Source organism: Aspergillus clavatus, genomic scaffold (genome assembly GCF_000002715.2).
Source record: "Aspergillus clavatus NRRL 1 1099423829805 genomic scaffold, whole genome shotgun sequence".
Taxonomy (NCBI): domain Eukaryota; kingdom Fungi; phylum Ascomycota; class Eurotiomycetes; order Eurotiales; family Aspergillaceae; genus Aspergillus; species Aspergillus clavatus.
This window is the reverse complement of record NW_001517094.1, coordinates 192,269-218,023: the sequence shown is the minus strand read 5'-3', so window position 1 is coordinate 218,023 and position 25,755 is coordinate 192,269. Positions and strand designations below refer to the sequence as shown.

The window sequence follows — 25,755 nt, the reverse complement described above, 5'->3', positions numbered from 1 at the left end:
TGCACCACCATCTCCTTTGGCCCATAAATCATTCCGTTTCCGATGATCATGTCGCTTCGCTTCCTGCGACTGATCAAAACTTCATCTCTACTACCCATGTAATATGTTTTGAAACCGAACCCACTAAGCCATTGTTCGCACCAACAGGCCCTTCGCCGCCGGTCTGAGACCGATTGTTATTCAGGCCCCTTCATGTCTCCTTTGTTTATCTCCCTCCAAACCCATTAGACATACCCAATATCTTTGCTTCGAGGACATTTATCATCATACGTCTCTTCTAGCCAGTCAGCACTGGCTCATGTTTATGCATCACCGTTCGTGATCACTGTCATATCTCTTGTGCCTTGATTGTTTTATTATTGTGTCGAGGCGGACTGCTTCGTCGAGTGATACCTCTGTAATACCGCAAGCAATTGATTTTACCTTCTATCCATCATCTATCCTCCTGCCCTTGTAGTCTTTCTTGTTTACCTTGTAACTCCATAAATTTCGAATTTGTCCGGAAGGCGGTGACACAAATAAGGAACCAGCCCAATTTGCGTCTATTGATTGGCTGGTGCGACCGCTTATCGGCTCACCGCCTCCGATAGCGTTTGTTGGTTCTCCAGAATTATTTTTCGGTGACTCCTCCGGTGCCTCCCCCAGTCCCTCGTTTCTGTGTCGGTCGTTCGTTGCGTTGGTCGTCCTTCTCTTGGAGCTGTGGTCATGTCTGCTTCACTTCCTGGCAACCGGGATCTCCCCGCGTCGCGGTATGATCTGAGTACTTACTGGGGCCGCGTGCGCCATGCCGCAGACCTCTCCGATCCGAGGTAAGCAGGCATTGCAAGCGAGTGCCAGCTCTGTTTCTGAACTCGAGTGGCTTTGTTTCGATGTTCATTGGTCTGTCCATGAGTGATGTGCTGTTTATGTGGCTAATTAGTCTCGCAGGATGATGTTTGTATCCTCCTCTGGTCTGGAGCAAGCGAAGCGCCTCGTCTCGTCCTACAAGCAGAACCACATCCCTGCCATGACACATGAGTTATGGCACGCGAAGAAGGTGGTGGATTCGACACTGCACCCAGGTGGGTTGGAGCATTCTGGAGATGGTCTTTGTTAAGTCCGAGCGGGCAGCTGACAAGTCGATTTAGACACGGGCGAGTCGGTCTTCCTTCCCTTTCGCATGTCGTCCTACGTCCTCTCGAATCTGGTGGTGACGGCGGGCATGCTCACGCCCGGATTACAGGTATGGCACACTAGGAAAAGATTTGATGGACGAGAATTCTGACCAGATAGACCACCGGCACACTCCTGTGGCAGATCGCCAACCAGTCGCTTAATGTGGCGATCAACAACGCCAACGCGAACAAGTCCACCCCGCTGTCCGTCTCGCAGATTGCCAAGTCCTACCTGATGGCTGTATCGGCGTCGTGTTCAGTGGCGCTTGGTCTCAACGCGCTGGTCCCCCGGCTGAAGAACGTGTCGCCGAACACCAGACTCATCCTGGGTCGGCTGGTTCCCTTCGCCGCGGTCTCCAGCGCCAGCGCGCTGAACGTGTTCCTGATGCGCGGCCAGGAGATCCGCCAGGGCATCGACGTCTACCCTGTGCTATCGGAGGAGGAGAAGAAGAAGCGCGAGGAGACGGGCGAGCCCGTGCAGAGCCTCGGCAAGAGCAAGAAGGCGGCCACCATCGCCGTCGGCGAGACGGCCATCAGCCGCGTGCTGAACGCAACCCCAATCATGGTCGTGCCGCCGCTGGTCCTCGTGCGGCTGGAGAAGACGGCCTGGCTCCGTGCCCGTCCGCGCATGATCACCCCGATCAACCTGGGTCTGATCCTGGCGACGTCGCTGTTCGCCCTCCCGCTGGCGCTGGGCGCGTTCCCGCAGCGACAGGCGATCAGCGCTCAGTCCCTGGAGGAGGAGTTCTGGGGCCGCGGAGGCAAGGACGGACAGGTGGAGTTCAACCGGGGGATGTAAATACTTGCATTTGATCGCATTTGCATCTGTAGCGGGATAAGCGAGGCCAGATGAGACAAGACGAGACCTGGCCCTATCTGCATATAGATTTTGATTCGATTTCGGGTAGATAGATTATATAGCATTTATATTTATACCATGATAGTCAGCACTTTATTCATGATTTGCCCTTCACCATTATTCACGCCGTAGTCTGCATATCAGATCAGAAACACGGGCCTGGTTTTCAATGATTATACAATCGTCAAGTAAGACATCCTAAGACAGATCGATATAGATACGCAATGACTCACATGTCCCAGGCCCGCCACTCCATACATAGCCTGACTCCAGACTCCTCCATATTAGTAGTATATTAGTATATCCATCAATCTTCCTCCCAGACGAAAAGCCATCTCAAGTTTTCCAATTCTCCAAATCCCTCACCTACCCCTATTCCATCCCATTGCACCCTCAAATTCACGAAAAAACAAAGACAAAGACAAAACAAAAAAAAAGAAAACCAAAAAAATGTCTACACCACAACACCCCCCCTTCCGCACCGCCCGTCTTCAATTCGACCCCCTCCTCGACAAACACGCAGACGGCATGCACGCCCTCCGCGCCCTCCCCGAAGTCATGAAATGGAGGTATGCAACGGCCCCGGACCCAGCCCTAGCCCCCGTTTCCCCTCTAAGATCATGTTGATGCTGACGATGGCGACCAGTATGCGAAAAGTCCCCGACGCGGACGTCGCCGCGACACAGGCGTGGATGGAGGCGTTTACCGGCGTGCATGCGCCGCCGCGTGTGGGGTATGTTGTGCGTGTACTCGAGGATGGTAATGAGGGCAAGGATGAGGGTGAGTTTTTTTTTTTTTTTTTTTTTTTTTTTTTTTTTTTCCCTTGAGTGGTGGGTGGGTGGGTGCTAAGGATGCCAGGGCGGATCATCGGCTCCATCGGGCTGCGGTATGAGGAGGTCGGGCTGGTGCGCGGCGGCCGCGCGTGGGAGCTGGGGTATATCTTCCACCCTGATGTTTGGGGCAAAGGGTATGCGACGGAGGCGGTTCGGGGGTTGCTGGGGGTGTGGGAGGGAGTTTACGAGGGGTTGCAGTGGGAGGGTAAGGAGCGCGGGGAGGTAGGGCCGGCGGTGGCAGCGGTGACGGATACGGGGAATGAGGGGAGTAAGAATGTGCTGCGCAAGTGTGGGTTTCGGGAGTTGGGGGAGGAGACGGATGAGCTTGGGACGGTGTGTTTGATTTATGGGCTGGATCTGGGGGTATGAGGGGGGGGGTGTATATCTATCGTGAGTTACGGATTATGTATATGATGAATGATGCTATCTGGATGTTCGGGTGTTTGTAGAAGGCGCTAGCTTATGCTAAGGGTGAGGGTTTTCGGCCCTGGATGATCGTCTCAAAGTGCTCGGCAAGGTCTAGTAGATCATCGTCTCGCCAGGGTTGGCCCATGAGTTCCAGGCCGATTGGGACGCCCACCGGGGCAGACTGCGTCGGCGGGCTGAAGCCGGCTACACAAGCAAACAAGTTAGCAGGCTTGTCGGGTGACAGATCTATCGGTTCAATAGACTCACCAGGGAGACAGATGGCTGGCCTTCCCGTCAGGGAAGCCAGTATACCGTTCCTCTGTGGCTGGGCCATGGCCCCGATAGGAACAACGAGCTGTTTCTGATGCGGATAGACGAGGGCGTCCAGGCGATGTTCCACGAAGCACGCCTCCACGGACTCTTTCAGAGCGCCGATGGTCTCAAGTCGAGAGCGGTACTCTGCACCATCCATTGTGTACGGACCAGCCGTTTGTAGCGTGCGATGGAGAACCGGTGTCACGGCTTCCTGGTGGTACGCGCCGCTCGCGACGATCGATTCCAGTGTCCGATGGGGCGTGCATGCAATTAATGGAGACCGCAGGAATGCGTCGAAGACGCTGCGGAACTCGTATGACTGCATGTCTGCCGTAGCGATGAGGCTGGGGATGTCCCAGGTCGCATCCTGCAGAGACAGCGGTGCGATTTCGATCCGCTTATCGACCTTGACTTTGTCCAGTGCATCCAGGACTGTCTGGTTGACCATCGCCCCTTCGACATTATCCTCGTCCGCAAAGAACGCCCGCAGCACACCGACCCGAATCGCCCCTTCGCCATTACCACCTTGGCCTCTTCGGTGACGCAGCTCATCCACCGTCGCTTGATCCCCCGTATCCTCCCCCTTCATCACGTCAAACAACACCCGCGCATCTCGCACCGTCCGCGCCATCGGACCAACTGCGTCCTGCGTCTCCGTCACAGGCACAATCCCACTCCGCGAAACCTGGCCCCTCGTCGGCCGGAACCCGACAATCGAGCACGCCGACGCAGGCGACCGCAGCGAGTTCATCGTGTCCCCGCCGCAGCCGACCAACCCCAAGTTCGCCGCGAGAGCAGCGGCCGTCCCTCCCGATGAACCCCCAGGCGTCCGCGTGAGGTCGTAGGGGTTTCGCGTTTGCCCACCCAGCGAGGAGACCGTGATGCCCTCGAGAGAGAATTCGTGGAGATTGGCCTTTCCCAGGATGATGGCGCCGGCGCGGCGCAGCTCGCCGACGACGAATGCGTCGTCGTTTGTTTGTAGCGAGTGTAGCGCTTTGATGCCTGAGGTTGTGGGCATGTCGACTGTGCTGTAGGTATCTTTCAGTATGATGGGGACGCCATGGAGAGGCGGGAAGACATTGTCTTCGGAACGTTGTAGAAGCGTCTCTGTTTCTTGATCTCTCTGTAGTGCGACGTCTAGGGCGTTCTTGTTGACGGTAATAAGAGCCTTGAGGGTGTCGTTGTACTGCGATATCCGCGCGAGGTATGCTTCCACAACCTCGGCGCAGGTCGTCCTTTTCTCACGTAGAGCATTGTGGAACTCGATAATCGTGAGCTCCGGGATACTTATGGTGTCTACGTTGCCCATGGTCCCTTTGCCAGCAAGCGTAGAGTCCGGGTGTGTTTGAATGGATCATATTGTATCGAGGACTAGAACTATACCCTCTAAGACGGAGTGAGGGGCAGGGTGGAACGACACTAACAGAGAGAGATTGGGGTCAGCAATTCTAAGCATCTTCATCTTTGCAACACAGCCCAACATCCAGAGTATCAAACCGACGGCATCAATATTGCTGTTTTCACAGTGTCGCACAGCGCCAGTTCATTCTCTAGCACCGTGTTTCCTCCTGGTATAGTCCTTTACTACCGTTTTCCTACCTTGTCATTCGCCGACATTCGTACTACCGATCTCAATGCGATAAACGAGAGAACAGGCTCATCAGCTCAGACCCCGCTTACCCCAAATCTTTGAAGCACAGATCAGTGGGGCTTGGACAAGTTATCAACCGCCATTTGTGGAGATACAGTTCTCGGAAATGCGTGGCGTTCAGGTGTGAATTATAAACGAATTAATTGGATTAAACCAAAAATGAATTGCGCTCCGTCGATGCTGGGGTCCTGGGGCTGTGTTTGGCTTTCTGGAATAATACTGGACGATTGTTGGATTGGTCAGGTTGATTTGGTAGGATTGAGTAGAAGTGAGGTCGTTGTAGTGGTCGTATGGACTGTGATCATGTGCCACCGTTCCCCTGAGGCTCAGAATGCAATTCGCGGCGAAGACTGAAAAAAAAAAAAGTGGTCCATCTCCAGATAGAAAGAGAAATAATATATATACATAGAAACAAGGACAATGAGCATCGCCATTTTCAGGTTGGCGACGTCTGGCATATTGCCTACAAAGAAAATGTTATATCAGAGACATAATCCCAACTAAGCAGAATCGACTGTTGGCCAAAGAGTTGTCTCTTGACTGGAGCGATGATCGGGGAAGATAGAATAAAGTTCCAAACACCAGACCGAGGTGAAGGTAGACTAGAAAAAGTCAAGTTTTAGTATCGAAGAAAGGCTGTGACCGTGGCCGGACGCAAGAAGCCTGCATCATATCACCAGAGCCCATGAGTAGTAAGAGATAATGGTCACATAGAGTAGGAGAGTAGTGTTTCACCCTCCCTGCCGATGGAAAGGATCGGAAGACGAGGAAGGAAATGACAAACGTCCATGCATGCCCATAAGTCAAAGGATATAGCGTAAAGATAGAAGTCAAGTGAGATAGTCAGAAATGAAAGGAAAGCAGTCCTCCGTCAGTGTTGACTCCAGAGTAATACTCCCAACGTCGGATATTCCTCGCTTCTCTGTTGGCTCTGAATGAATTCGAGATTGTAACGCGCCGAATGGGACAGAACCCAGATAGAAAGAAAGAAAGAAAAAAAACCGCCAGATTTGCATTCCCAGCCCATTAAATTGAGCGCCCAACTCCGTGGTCCCATAAGTCCTTGTCCCGAAGAAGCTGCCTAAGGCAGCGTACCATGGCCGTTGACTGAACAGCGCCCATGGTAGCTATGCATAGATAGAGACTATCCAAGAAACGAACGTACCCTTCATCGCAGTGGTATCAAATTGGTCATGCATGAGTGAAAAACATTATTCAACCGAATCGGCTTCGGAAGCTTGCGCAGTCGTTGAACACAAGAGTGACTCTCCAAGGGAAAGATCCCTCTGAGATGACTAGCTGCGTTGACCGCCGTTGCGTTGCAGTTGTTGTCCGATCCGAAGAGCCTCGGTGCCATCATCAATCAAAGACTCCTTGAACCACGGATGCTTCAGAGCATCCTTGGCGGTGATACGATTCTTGGGATCGTAAACAAAGATGCGCTGCAGAAGATCCAGGAATAGGCGATGGAACGTAGTGCTGGTCGGGATAAAATCCTGCAGGCAATCAATCAGTGAACATTTCTATGATGTTTTATTGGGACGACGGAACCTACCGTGAGCTGTTTCATGGCCCTCACGTACTTCCGGGACGCCCGTGTCGTCTCCTCGTTAGGGTAGTCGAGTTTGTTCCGATTAAAGTATCTGGATCAAGATTAGCATGCATGGTTTCAGGCAAAGCTATGATTGGAAGGAAACATACTTGGCTGCTTGGTTCTGGCTCCCATTTCGTCCTCCTTGTGTTGTTTGCTTCACCATTTTCGTGTCAATCCGCTGTCCGATGACCGCCTCCATCATGGCAAGATGTTCGAGATTATCATGTGTCTGGAAGAGAGCGTCTCCGGTGAAAAACTCCACAAGGATACATCCGATGCTCCAGATATCACAGGGGAAGCTCCAGCCCAGGTTCAGAATGATTTCGGGGGCCCGATAATGCCGGGTGGACACGACTGAGGAGTGATACTCATCATCGAAAGTGGCAGAGCCGAAATCAATGAGACGGATCTCGCTGTCCAACAGTACACGTCGCTGACGAGCATTACGCGAAATGGCATGCGAAGAGGAGGGGATTGTGCGATTATAGGTAAAGGTCTGGTAGGCGTTGTTGACCAGGAGGATGTTCTCAGGCTTCAGATCGGTATGGATCAAATTGAGGTCATGGAGGACTGGGAGTGTTAGCCAAGGGCATCCGACGGGTTGCAATACTGCAGAATGACTCACAAGCCACACTGGTAAAGAGTTGACGGGCGAAATTCTGAATTTGACTGCTCGGGAACGGAACGAAACCGTTGCCCTTGAGAAAATCAAAGACGCTTTGGCCCAAAAGATCCGTGACGATGCAGATGTGATTCCGGAAATCAAAACAATCGCGCAGATGAATGCACTTGTTCCGGTTGGACTTGTCATTTGATGCCAAAGTGGACAGAACCCGAAGTTCGATCCTCGACGCGTCCCGGTACTTTTGTATTGATCGAATGATCTTCACTGCGCAACGAGTTTTGCGCTGCTTGTCATACGCCTCAACCACTTTGCCAAAGGTACCTTGTCCGAGTAGCCTGATGATCGAGTCTGTAACGATTTAGCATCTAAGTCGATCACAGAAGTTCCCATTCCTCCCAACTGCAGCAATACTCACATCGATCCGTTAAGGGAGTCTCTGGGTTCACAATATAATGACCATCATTGTCGTCAAATTTCTCATGGCGGTTTCCATACTGTGGACGATCGTTAACGAAAGCTGCATCAGAATCGGAGACTGTGGACTACTAACATCACGGATGACCGGTACGGGGACATCCTTGGCCTTGATCGGAGGCTTGGGCGGGGGAATATAACTCAGAAAGGCATCACCCGCCGTTTCCAGCTCCCGCCGTTTCTGCTCATCGCGCGCAGACTTGCGAGTTGTTACTCGCTTCCGCTTCTGACCCACGTTGGCATCTTCGTAGTATGCCCCATTGCTTGCACCAGCACTGCCTGTTGACCCCAGGGATGTAGGAGCCGTGGTATGTAAGGAAGTCGTCCGGTCGGTCGAGATGGAGGCAGCGGATGATTCCTCTCCGTAGTGCTGAGGGATGGTCGAGAAGGATGGACGATCGTAGTAGCCCAGATCGTAGGCGGTTTCGACCCCAGTGCGCCGCTTCTTGCCGGCGGGTTGAGCCACTGCACCATTCGCCGCCACGGCATTTGCGTTGGCAGCATTTCGGGCCTTGACCTGAGCCTGCTCCGGGGGAGGAGTGTCATCGATGACAATCACCTCCTTCGGAAGACCATTTTTGTAAAACTCGCCCCAATCCGGCTTCTTCCTTCTCCTGCTTTGATCCGAGCCAGGCGTGCTGGTGCCCACGCCGTTCTGAGCGGGAGCCATGGCCGCCAGGGTAGGAGTCGGCTGCGCCATTTTTGGAGATTGGGTATACGGAAGGGGGGCGGTCGATGGGTTGGCGGCGTACGGGTAAGGTACGGTGGCTAGGCGAGTGGTCCCTGCAGTGGTTGTGGCAGGAAAGGAGGCGGTTGGCTGGTAGGCGTGATGATGAGGGAATGCGTAGTGTTGTTGGTGATGCGAAGGATGCGTGGCTGTCGCCGTTGAGGGAGTAGACATGATGATGGAACTCCTTCCTGCTACGGCTTGGAGCAGTGAAAGGTAAAAGAGAAAAAGGACAGAATTATGAAGAAACGTTCAACGTATTCCGATCGGTTGAACGTGAGCCGTCCAAACGACTCGGGGTCCTAGGTTGGGAGACCCCAGGAGAATATCTGAGGATTGGAGACCAAACCCACAGTCCCAGGGGGAGTGTACTTCAGTTGGTGATACCGGAGATGACTCCAGAGGTGATGAAAAGAAAAGGGGACAAAGGACGAGTCTTTTTCCGACGGGGAGAGAAAAAGAGGATGATGCGTGGAGATGACGACGGGAGATGAGGCGGTCGGTCGGGGAAAGTGTATGGTGGTCCTCAAGAGGGTCTCGCTTCCTTTCCAGCGGAGACAAGCAGAAAATCAGAGGTCCATTGACTGGAGGCGGGAAACATGTATACCGGGAGAGGGTAGAAGGATGCTGATGAAGAGGAAACGGTGCTGGACAGGAGAGAGAGAAGAGAAATGGGGGGAGGGGATGGGAAGTATCTCGTAGAGTTTCCCAGTGGGAGAGAGAGAGTGAGAGAGCGAGTAGTGAGTGCGCGCGCGGCCGGAATGGAGATATTGTCGAGTTTGGTCTTAGTTCTGATGGACAGAGAAGACTGAATGATTATTATCCAGTGACTTGATCATGGTATTCTCCTGCTACTACGATCCTACTCTAGTCCGGAGCAATGAATGGCAATGCAGCGCAAAAAGGCGAGGGTTCGCTCGGTTACCATCAACACACAGCCAGAACCACAGTTGAGGAATTTTCCAGGTATGCTCGCCATGTATATCTATCTGCAAAGACTCAGAATAATAGGTGAAGAGTGCGCCAGTCATGATCAATGATCATTCAACAATCTCCCCAAGGTCGATAGATTCAATCATCTATCCAGTGAATACTCTGAACCTCCGTAATTACGCAGATCGCAAGGCTCATCTCATTCAGCCATCTGAATCCACCTCACCCGGGCAGGAGGGGGGGCAACATAATAGAACATATATATCTAGCGTCAGACGCATAATAATGATTAATGAAGAACTGACTCCCTTGATTGCCTACTGACTACTCCGTAGATACTACTACTTACTACTGCTGGGACCCTGAGCCACCCAACACATGGGGGAAATAGCGCTGACAGAGTGACAGAACGGTCTCAAGAGATGCAATGCTATTGGTTTTTTTCTTTTCTTTTTTTTTTTTATTTTTATATAAAACCCTTTCATTTCGACAACTCTTTATCCATCTATCTCTATGCTGTCACTTAGTCCTTCAATCATAGTATACGAATGTACAAATCCTCAATCATCGACCTGCGGTGCTGTGGCAATGGCGTTGCACCTGCGCCCCGGGCGTGTGCCGTGCGCCGTAGATTGATAAATTGGCTCTGATATGTCATGCGTTTTTCCTCTTCAACGCTTGACTGGTCTAGGCGATGGCGTTGTTGGTTAGTCAGTATCGACCAAATAGTCGTAGGACGGATAGACTACTCCGTAGATAGTTAGAATAGACTGAGGAGTGAGGACTGAGGATTATCGAGACCGTAACTGACATCATAATCCGAATATCGAATTGTTCCTCTCGTGCACTGACAGCGATCATCAGGAGATTCGAGTTCTAGTGAATTTTCCAGACTGATGATTATCTCGATTACTCCCAAGTCATCTTCAAGTCTATCTACTCACATCTTTCCTCCTCTTCCCTTCGTGTGCAACTCATCCTCCTCCGCCATCAGCCTGGCTTCTCATCGGAACATCCTGCACCGCTACTAGTTAACCCCGAACGTCTAGCCCGATGGGGGAAATTCACTTTGGGTTAAGACTGCTTAGTATTATTACACAATTACCCTTAAAAAGTGCTAAAAGGCGAGATGGACATTAGCGTGTTCGCTTGGAAATGTACTCCGTAGACGCAGTCTGAATAATAGTATGGGTTATAGATTAGAGATTACGGAACCTGGAAAGACCACTTCAATACCTGTCTAGAAGGGTATCCAAATTCAAATAATCAACATCATGGTTGGGTACACCTGATACCAATGCTCTCATCTTCTCGATTGATCTTCACTCCCACGTCTCTCTAGGGTCGGTGCCCCGTTGAGGCGGCGAGTGGCCACGGAGCAAAGGATAGGGTACCTAGGACGGGATAGGAGGATAGGACTTCACCAAACGTGACATATCCAACCTCATTTTCCTTCCCACGTCAAACTGGCCTCGCCGAGTCCATCGAGGTAGATAGGATTGGTTGGTTTGGGATTCTCCTGTATGTCAGACGAGATGCAAGGCAAACAGATCTGAATAAGTGGTCCTTGCGTTCCAAGGAAATTAAATTGTTTTAGTTCGATAGTCCAGTTAAGAACAGGAATGGAGGGAAAGAGAAAAAAAAAATGAAGAATGCGTGTCCCCGAATCGCCTCGTAAAATGCAAACATGGTAGACGAAATCCTATGCCTCAGAAAAGGACGAAACATTCCTGTAAGAGTGATCAAGACATGCCGCAACGCCAATAACAACGATCCTGCGTAAGAAAACCCATGCGAAGCTCAAGCACTGTGTCAGCCTCATCAACAACACCGAATCTAGTCCAGTCGGTCTTCTTTGATGTCCTTGGAGTACGCCTTTTGCACATGTCGTGTGCCCCGTCCATCCAACTCGAGCATGAATAGGATGTCCCGAACTTGGATCCCAGCCCCTTTCTCCTGGTCTTCTCGCCAGCTTCCAAGGCGTTTCAAAGGTGCCGGGGCGGGCTCCCCAGAACGGCCGGCCTTTTCGGTGCCAGGGGTGGGAGTGGCCGTATTGACCCGCGGCGGTGTAGCAAAGCCACTGGGCGTAGCTGGGCCGCGATTGAGCCATGAATACGACTTTTTCGCACCGAACATGCGACCAGAAAGCATGCTGTTGGTAGCTAACCGTGCCGTTTCTACGGACTGCTGATGCTGTTGGGCTTCGCTGGCCTTGGAATCCATCATCCTTCGGGCCTCCTTTTTCGAAATGCTCTTCTTGTCCAGCATAGGAGTCTTTTCGACGATTGGTGTTGATGCCCCAGAGCCAGGTACGTCGACAGATCCGGCTCTGCCCATGGGACCGTCTCCTAGGATGGCGTTGGCGCTACGCTTCGCACGTTTGGCGGCACGAGCCTCTTCGATGGATACATCTTTCTCCATAAGCAGGCGATATTTCTCGGTCAAGGACTTCCCTGCGGGTTGATCCGCGGCCGAATGTGGTCCTGGCTGCTCGTTAGCTCCACTGACAGAACTGAGGAGTGAGATTCCTCAAGCTTACGTTTGAGCGGTGTCTGAGGGTTCTCCGCGTCCACATTGGCAGACCGAGTCACGTCCGCCAGGTCTTTCCATTCCACGGGTACTTTTCCATGAGAATGGGCTCGTCGGCTCCGGGCGAGCGTAGACGAGTAATCGACGACCGACCGCAACCGTTCTTCACAGGATATTGACATCAAATTCAAGATATCGACTAAAGGAGCTCCCTCTTGATTCAAAATGGTTTTCCCAGTCCGCACAATGGACGATCCGTCGGGTCCGGTGACTTCGATGGGTTGTGGACGGCCGGGGACAGGATGAAACAATCCCTCTGCGGGTATGCGAACGCCGAGTTCAAAGCCGCGTCTCTGCAACCTTTGCTCCAAGACTTTTGCTAACAGGAAAGGTTCTTGTAAATGATATTGGGCCCGTCTAGCTGCCTCGGTATCTTCTCGTGTGGGTTCGTTAGGGTCTTTGAATGGGACAGGTGGCTGCGTCGCCGGTTCGGTATAAAAGGAATCTTGGGTGGTGGGTGGTTTATAATGTGAGGGTTCACTGAAACTAGGCGTGGAAGAAATCGTCCCGGTGGTAGACGCTTGTGAGGCGAAAGAGGTGTTGAGAGGTATTTGAGGCTGCTGTTGGGGTGGCGGTGGTTGTGGAGGTCTTGGGGGCTGTTGCGCTTGAACACCAGGAGCCGAATAGCTACTCGTAAGGAAAGCCTCCTCCTCTCTCACATCGATACCAGAAGATGCAAGAACGTCTGTCAACTCAGCAGCATCCGTAGCCTTCTCAACTGGCCGTGAGGGTGGTCCCATCGCGCCTGGAGGTGGTGGTGGGGCAGGCGTCTGAGCCATACCGTTCATATTCATTCCATTCATCGGGGGTGGTTGACTCTGAGGGATCTGCAGCGTACCAAAGCTGGGGGATGCATACGGCGACTGAGACTGAGATTGAGGGAGAGGAGAAAGACGCTGTCGTTTGGGGGGGGGAGGGATGCCGCCATTCATTGGAGATGGTGCGCCGGGAGAGGGTGACGACACCGGGGGGGAGATCGACTGAGAGAACTGCTGAGGTTGAGTTTGCGCCATGGTGGTTGGTGTGATGCGTGTCAGAGCAGGGGTCAGTAGGATGTGAGATATCGAAATCTACCGCGACTGTAGAGATGTTTGCGCGTAAGTTGAAAAAGTGAGCTGATTGCTCAAGCCGCCGCCGTCGTCAGCTATAACCATCTCAAATCTTCCGAGTAGACATGGGATCGCGGTAAGCCGCCGCCAGGAAGCCTTCAGATATTGGTGATCGAGTTCGTGGTGAAAGAAAAGGCTTAAGTGTGTTGCGTGGGAATGGGAAGGGAGCTTCTACTTGTCGAGGTTTGCTTGCTCAGAATCCCGCAACAGCAGCAGCGGGTCACGTGTAGATTATATAAGCACCTGTCGCCGTGTCGGAGAACTTGCGCGGCGCTCTTTCAAAGACAATGATGATATTGTTGAATACAGTCCTTCTCTGGAGATTGATTCAATCAGATCTGATAGGAGTCGAGTCTCTTCCGTAAATCTGTGCATCAAAATTGAGGCTCATGGCTTCTACTTTTTATTAACACGATACCTCCGTGTGTGATTGTGTTTAGCCTACAACCTATTCATGTCGCGTCAATTCAGATTGCTATACGCAGCTCCTTAGAGTGAAGGTCTTGCAAGGGTGCTCAACCTTCAAGCTGGTAACTACAGTTTCGGTTACCCAATTCAGATTTTCATCAAAAGCCAGCGCACATGATGGCGGCAAAGCGCAAGGCTTCGGCTATGAATGCCGTTGATGACGAACCAGTTGATCCGTCCGATGAACTTGCCTTCTACTGTTTAGGTGGAGGTAATGAGGTCGGACGATCATGTCACATCATTCAATACAAAGGGAAAACAGTGATGGTATGTACTGGGTTTCACCTGGAACGCTGTGATGCGGCAATAGCTGACTGGCGTCTGGTCATAGCTCGATGCAGGTATGCATCCTGCAAAAGAAGGATTCTCGGCTCTCCCGTTTTTTGACGAATTCGATCTGAGTACTGTGGATATTCTTCTTATAAGCCAGTATGTGGAATACTTCTTCCCTTTGCAAAGTTTGCTATTGCGATGGCCCACCACACACCGATATCTCAAGAGCTTGCATGGGCATCGGCGTGCAGGGGGCCTTGCCACAGTCTGTGGAAGACTTCTCTGCTCCGATGCGAATGCTCCTAGATGCATGTATATGAGTTGTACAATACAATATATACCAGCTGTTATCCTTGTCTTTCGTGACTGTATCTCGGTATTGGTGCTTGCACGCAGGCTGCTCGGTTGCTGAATATCTGATCTTTTTTGGCTTGCCTAGACTAGAAAATGGCTGATAGATTCTTCTCTTCACCTTAGTTTTCACGTCGACCACTCCTCCGCCCTTCCATACGTTCTCAGCAAGACGAATTTCAAAGGTCGAGTTTTCATGACACATGCGACCAAAGCCATCTACAAGTGGCTCATCCAGGACAATGTACGAGTCAGCAACACAGCATCATCCTCTGATCAACGCACAACACTGTATACGGAAAACGACCACTTGTCTACCTTGCCTTTAATCGAAACGATTGACTTCAACACGACTCACACGATCAATAGCATCCGCATCACACCTTTTCCAGCAGGTCATGTGCTCGGAGCAGCTATGTTCTTGGTCTCCATAGCGGGCCTGAATATCCTTTTCACTGGTGATTACTCTCGAGAAGAAGACAGACATCTCATTCCGGCAGAGGTACCCAAGGGCATCAAGATCGACGTCCTGATTACCGAGTCGACCTTCGGCATATCGACAAATCCCCCACGCCTAGAGCGCGAAGCCGCCCTTATGAAAGCAATCACAGGCGTTCTCAACCGCGGTGGGAGGGTTCTGATGCCAGTGTTTGCTCTTGGACGAGCCCAGGAATTGCTTCTGATCCTCGAAGAATACTGGGAGACCCACCCAGATCTGCAAAAAATACCCATTTACTATATCGGTAATACTGCCCGAAGGTGTATGGTCGTGTATCAGACCTATATCGGCGCCATGAATGACAACATCAAGCGGCTATTCCGTCAGCGCATGGCCGAGGCGGAAGCCAGCGGCGACAAGAGCGCCAGTGCCGGCCCCTGGGACTTTAGATTTGTCCGAAGTCTTCGAAGCCTTGAACGTTTCGATGATGTCGGAGGATGTGTCATGCTGGCTTCACCGGGTATGCTACAGACGGGAACCAGCAGAGAATTGCTCGAGCGGTGGGCCCCGAACGAGCGCAACGGTGTTGTCATGACTGGCTATAGCGTGGAGGGAACAATGGCTAAACAACTGCTCAACGAGCCGGATCAGATCCCAGCCGTAATGTCCCGAGCACCCGGCGGGCTGTCACGACGGGGACTTGCTAGCGGCGACGAGGAACAGAAGATCATGATACCCAGAAGATGCACTGTGGACGAGATCAGTTTTGCGGCACATGTCGATGGCGTTGAGAATCGTAACTTCATCGAGCAGGTGGCCGCGCCTGTTGTGGTAAGCACTACTGTTCTTGACATAACTTGATCGGTCGATCTGATTAACTCATTTGCTCTTTAGATCCTAGTTCACGGTGAAAAGCATCAGATGATGCGTCTCAAGTCGAAGCTACTAAGTCTGAACGCCGACAAGACCGTCAAAGTCAAGGTCTACACCCCAGCTAATTGCGAAGAAGTCTGCATACCGTTCAGAAAAGACAAGATCGCGAAAGTTGTTGGTAAACTAGCCCAGCTTGCAGCTCCTTCAGAGCAGGATGACGGTCGCCTAATGTCCGGCGTCTTGGTCCAGAATGGGTTTAACTTGTCACTGATGGCGCCCGATGACCTGCGCGAGTACGCTGGTCTTACAACGACGACCATCACATGCAAGCAACATATCACCCTGAGCTCCGCAAGTATGGATTTAATCAAATGGGCCCTCGAAGGTACCTTCGGGGCAATTGAAGAACTCGGTAGCAGCGACAAGGCGCTCGATAAAGAGGCCTCTAGCAAGGGCGATTCTTCGAAAGATGTCAATGGGGAGCTGCAAACGAAAGAAGAACCCGCGGATGAAGAGATTCCGATGCAAGACACTCAAACATATCTTGTTATGGGCTGTGTGATCATCCGCTATCACGCTCGAACGCGCGAGGTCGAACTGGAATGGGAAGGAAACATGATGAATGACGGCGTTGCCGATGCAGTGATGGCAGTTCTTCTTACAGTTGAGAGCAGTCCTGCGTCAGTAAAGCGTATGTCCTCAAAGTCCCTCCACCCAAATGATGTTCATACTGACGCAAAACCGAAAAACTACAGAATCCGCAAAGCTCAATCATGATCACCACCATCATGGCGAACTAGAACTACCCAATCCCCACTCTCATCAGGGACCGGAGGAGAGATTTGAAAATCTTCTCATGATGCTTGAAGCACAATTTGGATCTGACATTGCTCCCATTGAGCAACCACGCATCCCCCCTCAAGCCCTTACAAACGGCACAACCAAAGAAGAAGCCGTCAAGAGTGAATCTGATGCGGCGGATGAAACTTCTGCTAAGGTCAAGACAGAGGACAAGGAGGATGAAGAAGACCAGAAGAGAGAGGAGATCGAAGCCGCTGAGCTTGCTCGTCTCGAAGCACTTGGAATCCCCTACCCCGGCATCGAAATCAAAGTCGATAAACATGTTGCGCGGGTGTGGCTGGAGGATCTCGAGGTTGAATGTGTCAACCCGGTGCTTAGGGACCGAGTCCGCATGGTGATCGAGCGGGCTGTGGAAACTGTGGCAAGCATGTGGTTAGAAGGGCCTCCGTCAGTTCCCGTCGCAAATGGGACAAAGAGCCACAAAGAGACACCCATTCAAAAGAGTGCTGAGATTGAGGCGGAAGCATAAGTCTTTTTATATCTAGATGTGTACTATACTTCGTTTGCCTAGCCTCGGACATTGTGACATTAATGTTGAGAAGTTGTTGGGAATGGCGACAGTCAATTTATGGTGTTAATCAAAGGACAGGAATGCATATCTATGTCAATCTGCAAGTAATTACTTTATCGCCAGGATTATTACACTGATGCATTATAACGTACGTCCCCAGTAAATGTGAAACAACTGAATTAGTGTTGGTATCCTGCACCTAGATATGTAGTCAAATCGTCTCTTATCATTCTAAACACTCCCCATCCTCGCAAAGACCTCTTCAATCACCTTACCAGCCGTCTCTACGATGATGTCGATCTCCTCCTTGGTCACATTGTAAGGAGGTGCGATGAGGATATGGTCACCAAGGACGCCATCCACGCACCCAGTCGCCGCATACAAGGAAACCCCATACTCCGGCTTCAGTCCAGTCTCTTGGACGTGGAAAGCCACAGCAGAGGAAGTAGGGAAGGGCTCCTTGGTGGCTTTGTCCTTGACGAATTCGACCTAGAAAGAAAATCTTAGTTAGCTCACGCTCTTCTCCCACCTGAAACATCTCCTGCAACTGAAAAGAGAGAGAGAGAGAGAGAGAGAGAGAGAGAGAGAGAGAGAGAAAGGAAGATCATACCCCCCAAAACAACCCCTTCCCTCGAACATTGCCCACATTCGGATGCGACTCCACGCGTGCTCGGAGCTGCTTCTCGAGGTACGCGCCCATGGCTCGGACATTCTCAAGCAAGTTTTCCTCCTTGATGATCTTCTGCACGGCGAGTGCGGCTGCGCACGCGACCGGATGGCCCTGGTATGTCTGCCCATGCCGGAAAACACCCGTGCCCTTGTCCATTGCCTCGACGACCTTCTCGCTGATGAGCAGTCCGGACACGGGCGCGTACCCAGCCCCGAGACCCTTGCCGATGGTCTGGAGATCGGGAACCACGCCCTCATCTTCCCAAGCGTGTAGGGTGCCGCAGCGGCCCATGCCGCTCATGACTTCGTCGAGGACGAAGAGCGCGCCGTACTTCTCGCAGACGGCTTTCATGGCTGGGAAGTAGCCGGGGACGGCGGGGACGGCACCGAGGGACTATATAGATGGAGGGAGAGGTAAGTTCATGATCGGGGAGGAGGCGCAATAACGTACCCCGCCGACAACAGGCTCTGCGATAAATGCGCAGACTGTCTCTGGTCCAACGCGCTGGAATTCTGCGTCGAGCTCCTCGGCCAGGCGCGCCACGTACTCTGCGTCTGATTCGCCCTCCGTCTTGTGCCGGTAGGGGTAGCATGGCGAGACGTGCGAGGTATGCTTTGCGAGGAGGGGTTCGAAGGGCTTTCGGCGCAGGACGTAGCCTCCTGCGGCTAGGGCACCGAGCGTGACGCCGTGATAAGACGGCAGACGAGCAATGAATTTCGTTCGTTGTGGCTGGGGTGGGGATACTTCCAGGAAATACTGGCGGGAGAGCTTGAGTGCTGCTTCGACGGCCTCGGAGCCTGTGACAGGACACTATGAGCACCGTCTGTTGCAAGGTGTACTTAGAGCTGTTGAATGAAAACATACCGGAACTGGCTACGAAGAGCTTGGTCATCTTGCCCCCCGTTGACTCACAAAGCAGCTTGGCTAATTCCTCTGAAGCATTAGTTCCGAAGAAGGCGGAGTGGCAATATGCGAGCTCATTGAGCTGGTCTGTGATAGCCTTAATAACCCCCTCATGACCATGGCCTAAGCAAGATACGGCAGCACCGCCAGTAGAATCGAGAAACTTGGTCCCATCCTCAAGGAAGATGTAGCTGCCTTTACCACCAATCGCTTTCTTGGGGATGAAGCGTGTATCTCGGTGGAGGACAGAACTGTGGGCAGGGGTCTCTGCTCAGAAAATTAGCAAAACACTTGATTTTGTTGAGTCGGTTCCATTGAGCAAACCTGTTTGAGTCATGATGATTAATTTTCGATGATTGAGGAAAGTTGATGGATGATGAGAGAAGACCAGCTTTCTAAAATGGACAAGAATTTCGTTGATTCTGCTGTATAAGTTCCCCGTGAGGCGGGGAAACCTCGCATTTATAGCGTATCTGCCAGCTGTTATCTGCAAAGTACTACGCCCAAGTACCTCTTCCTGCACTTATCTGTCCCTCTCTTAGTTGACCCCATTAAGGTAATGTTCTCCAGCACTCCAAATGTGGGGGCGGGAACTTCGGCATGCCGATGCATACAATGCCGAGCCCATCATTGGCTGAAACCGCCGATAAGCCCGAGACGCTAGTCCGCGTTGGACTTGAAGCCTCAGGAGTCGAGAGAGGTTTTATCCAATCAGCGTGATCTCTGTACGATTAACTAAGAGGCCCGATGCCTCGCTTGGAAGCAGTTTAACACAGACCGCAGGACTGTGAACCGAGTGGAAAGATGTATGTCACCTGGTGTAAGGTGCTATCTACTATGGCAGCCGGGTTGGTCGGATTGACCGCTTGTTGCTTTCAATCTTGCTCCTATCACCTAGGCTCATCAACGGACCAGACCAGTCAGTCTCCTTATCAACTACCAGATATCATTAGTACCATAGCTAGAGTGTTGATTGGATACCATTACCGAGTCATGCATGCAATTTATGATTGCCAGATTGCACTGTTGCCACTAAAGATCGTGGTCACAGATCCTCCTTGGTTTTACCCAGGGCATCTCTCAGCGAGCTGTGATACTCCATCGCATTGCGCCGACGTTTATACCACCATGCATGCTGGTTTTGAGGAACATTTTTGTGGGAAATGTAGTTAGCATAAGTGCATTTCGAAACATGCTACTGGGAATCGCCCGCTTCGCTTCCATGGATCCTCCATGTTATGCGACAGCGGCTCTTCTGTATCTCTCGTGCCTATCAAAGCTCCCTGCGCTTGCTTGTGTTGTATTAGCGCATCTGCTGCCTTCGACGGGGTGAGATTCCCCGGGACATCTCTGTTTTCTAACTGTATTGCTATCGATTAGTACTCTATTCATTGGATAGACCCCATTTGGTCAATCTGTGTCAAACCGCCGAATAGAGTCGGTGGTGAAGGCCAATTGGGTTGATCTCGGGAAGTGATGCATAGGCTCTGTGCTCATCTTGTATAAAAATAACCACTGTTATCTCGCCACGATTGGGCAGGAAGATCCTGGGGTCATTCATATTTGGTACGGGGATATTGGTTGTGGTTCACCATAGCTGCAATTGCCATACAGAATGAAGGCTATGGCATACTAATCAATCGTGGAACTACAACCCGCGCACCTGGGAGTTCTTGTCACCTGTATGCATAGGACGATGTTGGACAATAGTTTGTCATAAGAATTCAGATTGGGAGCATTGATAAGATTCATTCCCTTGCAGATATCGCCATTTATATATCAGATCTGAGCTCGAGATGTAATAATAGAAACTGGGCGTGTAATTGGACAATTATTCCAAATCAGCCTTCAGACACATACCAAAGACTTGAGATTCAAAGTGCTCAGCTCTCTCTTGTTGTTGTTGAAGCACCAGCAAAGCATCGAAGTGTTGAAGATGAGCATCCCCCTCCATCAACGCCCAAGGCGGAAGCTCAGCTCTCCGCTCCGCACTAAAACCCCGTTCCGCACAGAAAGGCCAGACTTCAAGATATCAACACTACAACGGTCATATTCCAGCAACTCCTGACGAAAAGTTGCGCCATCTTGAACTGCGTCATTACCCGAAACGACCGCGCGGTTATTCACCCTTCATAACAGCCATTAAAATGTCACGACACGCACAAGTGGAGGAGGTCTACGACTCTGACCCCGAGGAGGTCGCGCCCTCTGAACCCTCCGCTTCCCTTCTCACACCCTCTGCAATTCCCCCTCCCGGCGCTTCATCGATTCCGACGAGACCTGCTCCTGAGCCGCGCCGCGAAATCCCAAAGCATTTCCAGTGTCTATACCCCGTCTACTTTGACAAGACACGGTCTCGGGCAGAAGGTCGCAAGGTTGGCGCCGAACTTGCAATCGAAAATCCCCTGGCGAGAGACATTGTCGATGCAGTACAATCGCTGGGGTTGAATGTTGGCTTCGAGCCAGAGAAATTACATCCGAAGGATTGGGCAAACCCGGGACGGGTCCGGGTTATGTTGAAAGACGAGGATGGGAATCTCGTTAACCCCAAGATCAAGAACAGTATGTATATCGTGTCCGCTATTCTTGCGATTTCTGAATATGTCATACTAATATGTTGATAGAGCATCACCTCCATATCCTAGTTGCGCAGTATCTCAAAGCCCACCCTACTACCGAAGAATCCCCCTACCGGCTGAGAATCAGAGGCCTCCCGATGCCAGAGAAGCTGCCCGGTGCACCTCCAGCTCCCCGAGGCTGGAAGATCGGCAAGATTCTTCCGATCCATTCGCCAGCTTACAGTGGTGGAGGAGTCAGTGACAACCCGCTCAAGGATGCCATGGCTGAAATGCAAAGCATGGGAGGAATGCCTGGAATGCCCCAGATCCCCGGGATGCCTGATCTTGCTGGGTTGATGGGAGGTGAGCCGTCCTCCGGCACTGGCGGTAGTGAAAAGAAGAAGAAGGATAAGAAGAAGGGTAAGGCATGAGGGCTTGACTAGGTTACGCCGACCATCTGTTCATCCACTTTTTTTTTGTGTTTATTAGTCTTTTGGGTGCATTGCATCGGCGAAAGGCGTTGTGCGGTTTGCGACTATAGAGGGCATTTCTGCTGTTCTCTTGATACCAAATAAATCCCAGTGTCTGACCGATTGCGTTTCCTCGATACTATTCGTTCTGTCAAATGAAGATAGACTGGAAATGATGTATGTCAGCCATGCCTTGCGACATTGGTTGTTTGTAGATGTCATTACGTCCCATATGTTTTCTGCCGCCCGTCATGGATCACCGTAATCGGCAATCTCCGTAAATCGTCAATCATCATTGGCCGATTCTCTCCGCTGGACCATTTACCTGCCCCAAAGATACAAGTTAGTTCATCCCAGCTGCAGCTGAACTTCTCGACAGAGAGTTTTTTCGATGTCGGTATTTTCCTAGCAGCTTCAACATCTCCGTCGGACATATGGGTTGTAAAAGTCAACTCACGTGCACTGGTCCATGCACTTGCGCCTTGATGGATTGAAGAGACGCAGCCCCGCCATTCCTGAGAGTAAGGGATCATGAACACAACCCCCACGAGCACCGTACCCGGCTATGGGCCTTCGGAGTCCGGGTCCAGTTCTCAGTTTCAGTTTGAATATGATTCTCCCCGAGTTTCTTTTCCTTCTCCCTCGACAGGGCAATCTGCGACAGGCAAGAGCCGTCTTGCAGGTGGTCGCCAGATAACTCGGAACCGCGCCAGCTACAGCTGTCACATATGTCGCAGGCGCAAGGTGAAATGCGACAAGGTATGTGCCGGTGTCATTCTGGGAGGTTTTGTTTTATTTTATTTTATTTTTTATTTTATTTTTTTTTTCGCATGATGTCTTGACAGGTCAGATACTGATTTTTGAGCAAAGGTTCATCCAGTATGCGGAAATTGCGTGAAGAATGGAACCGAGTGCGTCTACGATGCGGCACTGCAGAAAAACGCTGCATCGCGCAGCAGCCGAGACAAAAGCGTGCGCGGTGTGAAGCGAAGAAGGGAAAAATCTCAACCGTGGGATCAAGATCTTGACCCCCTGCAGATGATTGATGGCCAGCTGAAGCAGGCGGAGAACCCCGAGGGCCAAAGAATAGGATCGCAGGCGATCGAGGCCCGACTGGACAAGTTGACTTCGATGATAGAGCGGCTGAGCAAGACGGATCAGCCCCGCGATCAGAGGGAGACGCAGTTGTGGGAACAAAGAGCCAGAGTGGAAGCTGTGAATCGCGAACTGCGACCAGACAAAGGGGCAATACCGAGGCCGTCTGCCGATTCAAGCTCGGACAGTCCGCGTCGTGCGGTCGAATCGAGTAGCGATGAGTTTCCCATACCTGCTGGATGTGCGACTGACCTGGTGGATCCGGTTGGGAGCTTGAATCTCGGTCATCTCAGCTTGGAAAATGGTGGTAGATCAAGGTAGGTGATGTACCTGCGATATGGCTCGCTGCAAGATTTGACCGAAATCCATGTTAGATACGTGGGAACCACTTATTGGGCTTATATTTCACACGAGGTATGTTTTGGAAGGAAACCTTTTCAAGGCTCGGGGCTGAACGAGATGCAGATCAATGAGCTCAATCAATTGCTTCGAGACCAGAACCGTTCGCCGAATGAAGTCCCACGCAATGATAGATGCCCGGATGGGATCGTGAAAACCCCTAGTGTTCAATGGAAAGACCCTTTGTCAACTGGTAGCCCAAGGGATGCCACCGAAGATAGATCTTCTCGTTTGGAGACATTCCAGAAGTCTATCTGGTTCCCTTCGAGCGAGTCGCCGTCCGCCAAAGATAAGGTAGTTGAGCCCGAGATGCTCGACAACATGCCTACCAAACGCCAAAGCCACATTCTCTACAAGGGATTCATGTCCGGCGTCCATGCCATCAGTCCTGTCGTCCACCCACCTACCATACACAAACTGTACAATGCCTTTTGGGAATGGTATGATTATAGGAATGATTCCGGAGAGCCTTGTCCGGATCCCTCTTTCATTCCGTTACTGTACGCTATCTGGTATGGTGGCTCGGTCACGGTCTCTATACGCACAATCAAAGCCGAGTTCAATGTGTCATCACGATCTACACTTCTAAAGACCTACAATGATGAGGTAACACGTTGGCTAGACAGGATATCCTTCCCTCGAAGTCCTTCATTACAAGGCCTCGCTGCATATTTACTCCTACACACGATCCTCTCGAGGGAGGAGGAGCCTCTGACAAGTAGTTTATTTACCAGTGTATCTATGAGGGTTGCACAGACAATGGGCCTGCATCGTGATCCTGCTAAATTTGGAATTGAGCCTTGCGAAGCAGAGTATCGCCGCCGGATCTGGTGGCATATTGTCCATATGGACGGTGTCGTCGCCATGTCTAGTGGGCTTCCTCCCTTGGTCAGCGATGAGAAATACTGGGATGTCCAGGAGACCAGCGAAGTCAAGGATACGCTCCTGGGTACTCCTGAGGCGGAGCAATATCACAGGCTGGTCACGGCTGGTCTGCGTCCGCGAGATAACCCCGATGACCCGACGATATGCGGTGGGCCATCAATGGTAAATGTATACTACTTGTCTGCCAGAGGCAAATACGTTATGGTTCGTAAGTATAACCTGGGTTCGGAATTTTAGGTAAAGTCACTAATTTGGTTTAAGGCGCCGTTCGTCGCATATTGAAGATCCAGTTAGGGACACAACCCGTGACACGAATGGACATGGAAGAACTGCGGTCCATTCTTGTCGATCTGCAGCTCAATCTCAACTCAATTGTAAATAGAATCCCCGAGGCGAAGAACAAAGAGATCTACTCGGTCGCTTCGAATAGGTCACGATCCCTCTCGTCTCGATCTTCTGTTGAAGTGGGATCTAGCGAGACTGAACTGCCTGGGGAAGGGCCTGACAGTTGTCCAGAGCAATATCATTCCCCTGTACTTGTGTCCTTCCACAAGTGGGCAAGGATTCTTCTTTCGCTGTTTATAGACAAGGCATTCTGTGTCGCATATCAACCTTTTCTGAAGAATGCCAAAAGCCGAATTTGGCCTACTGCCAGACAAAGGTGAGATTGACTGCATTCAATGCGGACGACAGATGACTGACCTACGATAGCGCGCTGCGCCATTGCCATGGCTTCATGGAGAAGTTCATATCTCTGACCACGGATCCTGATTTTCAACCCTTCCAATGGAGCTGGCCAGGCAACCACCAGCCAATGCACGCAACCATGATCATGCTCATTGATCTGTATGAGCGGCCCTACAGCTCCGAGGCCTCCAAATCACGGGCCTTCATCGACAAGGTTTTCTCACTTTCCGGCCCGGACGGAGGCGTCGTAGGCGGCGAAGACGGGGTAACGACCCAACGACCTCTGAAAGACGGAGGCCGCGAAGCATGGGATATGATTCGGAGACTCCGTCAACAGGCATGGCAGAAAGCAGGCCTCGATCCTCAGAAACTATGGACCGAGCAGGCTCAGATCCAGGCCGGCGTTCCCTCCACACCAACGGAATATTCCTCAGCCAGCTCGACCCAAGCGCCGGCTATCACACCCCTCAACTCACGAAAGCAATTATCAGACTTCTCAAAGATGTTCTACAACATGACACGTTCCCACGTTCTGTCTCCTGCGACGCGACCTAGCTCGCTGCGGTATCAACTACCGCCGCCCGTTCGCACCATTCCATCCACCACCTCCCAGATAAACCCCCTCCCTCGATTCCCTGTCTCCTCAACGACACCAAACCCCCCAGTCATACCTCCCCTGACCACCCCGGAAATCCTTGCACCGCCTAACCCATTTGCCCAGCCTGCCATCCCGCCTCCCTCCTCCCTGCCTTACATGGATACAACCTTCCCCATCACCGGGGCCGTGGCAGCCCCCACACCCCCATCTATGGTCGATCCCAACGTGAACTTTGATTGGGACCAGTGGGACGCCGTCTTCGGCCAACACCTGCCTGTCGCGGATGAGTTGATGGAGCTGGACCCCGTGGCTGGGTTCGAGTTCGGGGATCTGCCTGATGCCGCGGATGTTGGGGGCGATGCTGCGGGCATGGGCGGGGGTGACACGGGGATGATGGGTGCTAAAGACCCGGAGTGGTTTTCGTATTGTTGATTGGGGAATGG

The 25,755-nt window shown here is 51.7% G+C and overlaps 9 protein-coding genes across 9 annotated transcripts, besides 5 other annotated features; 5 read left to right on the top strand and 4 right to left on the bottom strand.

The window, feature by feature from the left end:
- Positions 1-705: 705 nt before the first annotated feature.
- ACLA_018730 (sideroflexin family transporter) lies at positions 706-1,953 on the top strand (the record flags this gene model as incomplete). Its single annotated transcript, XM_001268594.1, has 4 exons — positions 706-809; positions 928-1,061; positions 1,128-1,222; positions 1,273-1,953. The coding sequence occupies 4 exons, from the start codon at positions 706-708 to the stop codon at positions 1,951-1,953; spliced, it is 1,014 nt and encodes a 337-aa protein (XP_001268595.1).
- A 510-nt stretch (positions 1,954-2,463) lies between these two features.
- ACLA_018720 (GNAT family N-acetyltransferase) lies at positions 2,464-3,215 on the top strand (the record flags this gene model as incomplete). The annotated part of the gene is made up of 3 exons (XM_001268593.1): positions 2,464-2,582; positions 2,660-2,793; positions 2,842-3,215. The coding sequence occupies 3 exons, from the start codon at positions 2,464-2,466 to the stop codon at positions 3,213-3,215; spliced, it is 627 nt and encodes a 208-aa protein (XP_001268594.1).
- Positions 2,799-2,833: a microsatellite.
- Positions 2,800-2,833: a microsatellite.
- Positions 3,216-3,306: 91 nt separating the features above from the next.
- ACLA_018710 (amidase) lies at positions 3,307-4,878 on the bottom strand (the record flags this gene model as incomplete). Its single annotated transcript, XM_001268592.1, has 2 exons — positions 3,307-3,458; positions 3,522-4,878. The coding sequence occupies 2 exons, from the start codon at positions 4,876-4,878 to the stop codon at positions 3,307-3,309; spliced, it is 1,509 nt and encodes a 502-aa protein (XP_001268593.1).
- Positions 4,879-6,515: 1,637 nt separating this feature from the next.
- On the bottom strand, positions 6,516-8,814 carry ACLA_018700 (putative protein kinase (Lkh1); the record flags this gene model as incomplete). The annotated part of the gene is made up of 6 exons (XM_001268591.1): positions 6,516-6,716; positions 6,776-6,863; positions 6,922-7,384; positions 7,440-7,787; positions 7,855-7,933; positions 7,990-8,814. The coding sequence occupies 6 exons, from the start codon at positions 8,812-8,814 to the stop codon at positions 6,516-6,518; spliced, it is 2,004 nt and encodes a 667-aa protein (XP_001268592.1).
- A 1,196-nt stretch (positions 8,815-10,010) lies between these two features.
- Positions 10,011-10,041: a microsatellite.
- A 1,368-nt stretch (positions 10,042-11,409) lies between these two features.
- On the bottom strand, positions 11,410-13,175 carry ACLA_018690 (uncharacterized protein; the record flags this gene model as incomplete). The annotated part of the gene is made up of 2 exons (XM_001268590.1): positions 11,410-12,056; positions 12,113-13,175. 2 exons carry the CDS (start codon positions 13,173-13,175, stop codon positions 11,410-11,412), a joined length of 1,710 nt encoding a protein of 569 aa, XP_001268591.1.
- Positions 13,176-13,856: 681 nt separating this feature from the next.
- ysh1 (cleavage polyadenylation factor subunit YSH1) lies at positions 13,857-17,005 on the top strand (the record flags this gene model as incomplete). Its single annotated transcript, XM_001268589.1, has 5 exons — positions 13,857-14,006; positions 14,071-14,168; positions 14,490-15,633; positions 15,697-16,366; positions 16,431-17,005. The coding sequence occupies 5 exons, from the start codon at positions 13,857-13,859 to the stop codon at positions 17,003-17,005; spliced, it is 2,637 nt and encodes an 878-aa protein (XP_001268590.1).
- A 273-nt stretch (positions 17,006-17,278) lies between these two features.
- ACLA_018670 (aminotransferase, class III) lies at positions 17,279-18,957 on the bottom strand (the record flags this gene model as incomplete). The annotated part of the gene is made up of 5 exons (XM_001268588.1): positions 17,279-17,536; positions 17,658-18,110; positions 18,168-18,514; positions 18,582-18,887; positions 18,945-18,957. The coding sequence occupies 5 exons, from the start codon at positions 18,955-18,957 to the stop codon at positions 17,279-17,281; spliced, it is 1,377 nt and encodes a 458-aa protein (XP_001268589.1).
- Positions 17,601-17,651: a microsatellite.
- Positions 17,602-17,643: a microsatellite.
- A 1,810-nt stretch (positions 18,958-20,767) lies between the features above and the next one.
- On the top strand, positions 20,768-21,609 carry ACLA_018660 (RNA-binding signal recognition particle subunit SEC65; the record flags this gene model as incomplete). The annotated part of the gene is made up of 2 exons (XM_001268587.1): positions 20,768-21,182; positions 21,245-21,609. The coding sequence occupies 2 exons, from the start codon at positions 20,768-20,770 to the stop codon at positions 21,607-21,609; spliced, it is 780 nt and encodes a 259-aa protein (XP_001268588.1).
- A 570-nt stretch (positions 21,610-22,179) lies between these two features.
- On the top strand, positions 22,180-25,744 carry ACLA_018650 (putative C6 transcription factor; the record flags this gene model as incomplete). Its single annotated transcript, XM_001268586.1, has 6 exons — positions 22,180-22,432; positions 22,514-23,060; positions 23,118-23,157; positions 23,209-24,235; positions 24,289-24,688; positions 24,739-25,744. 6 exons carry the CDS (start codon positions 22,180-22,182, stop codon positions 25,742-25,744), a joined length of 3,273 nt encoding a protein of 1,090 aa, XP_001268587.1.
- Between the last annotated feature and the right edge of the window lie 11 nt (positions 25,745-25,755).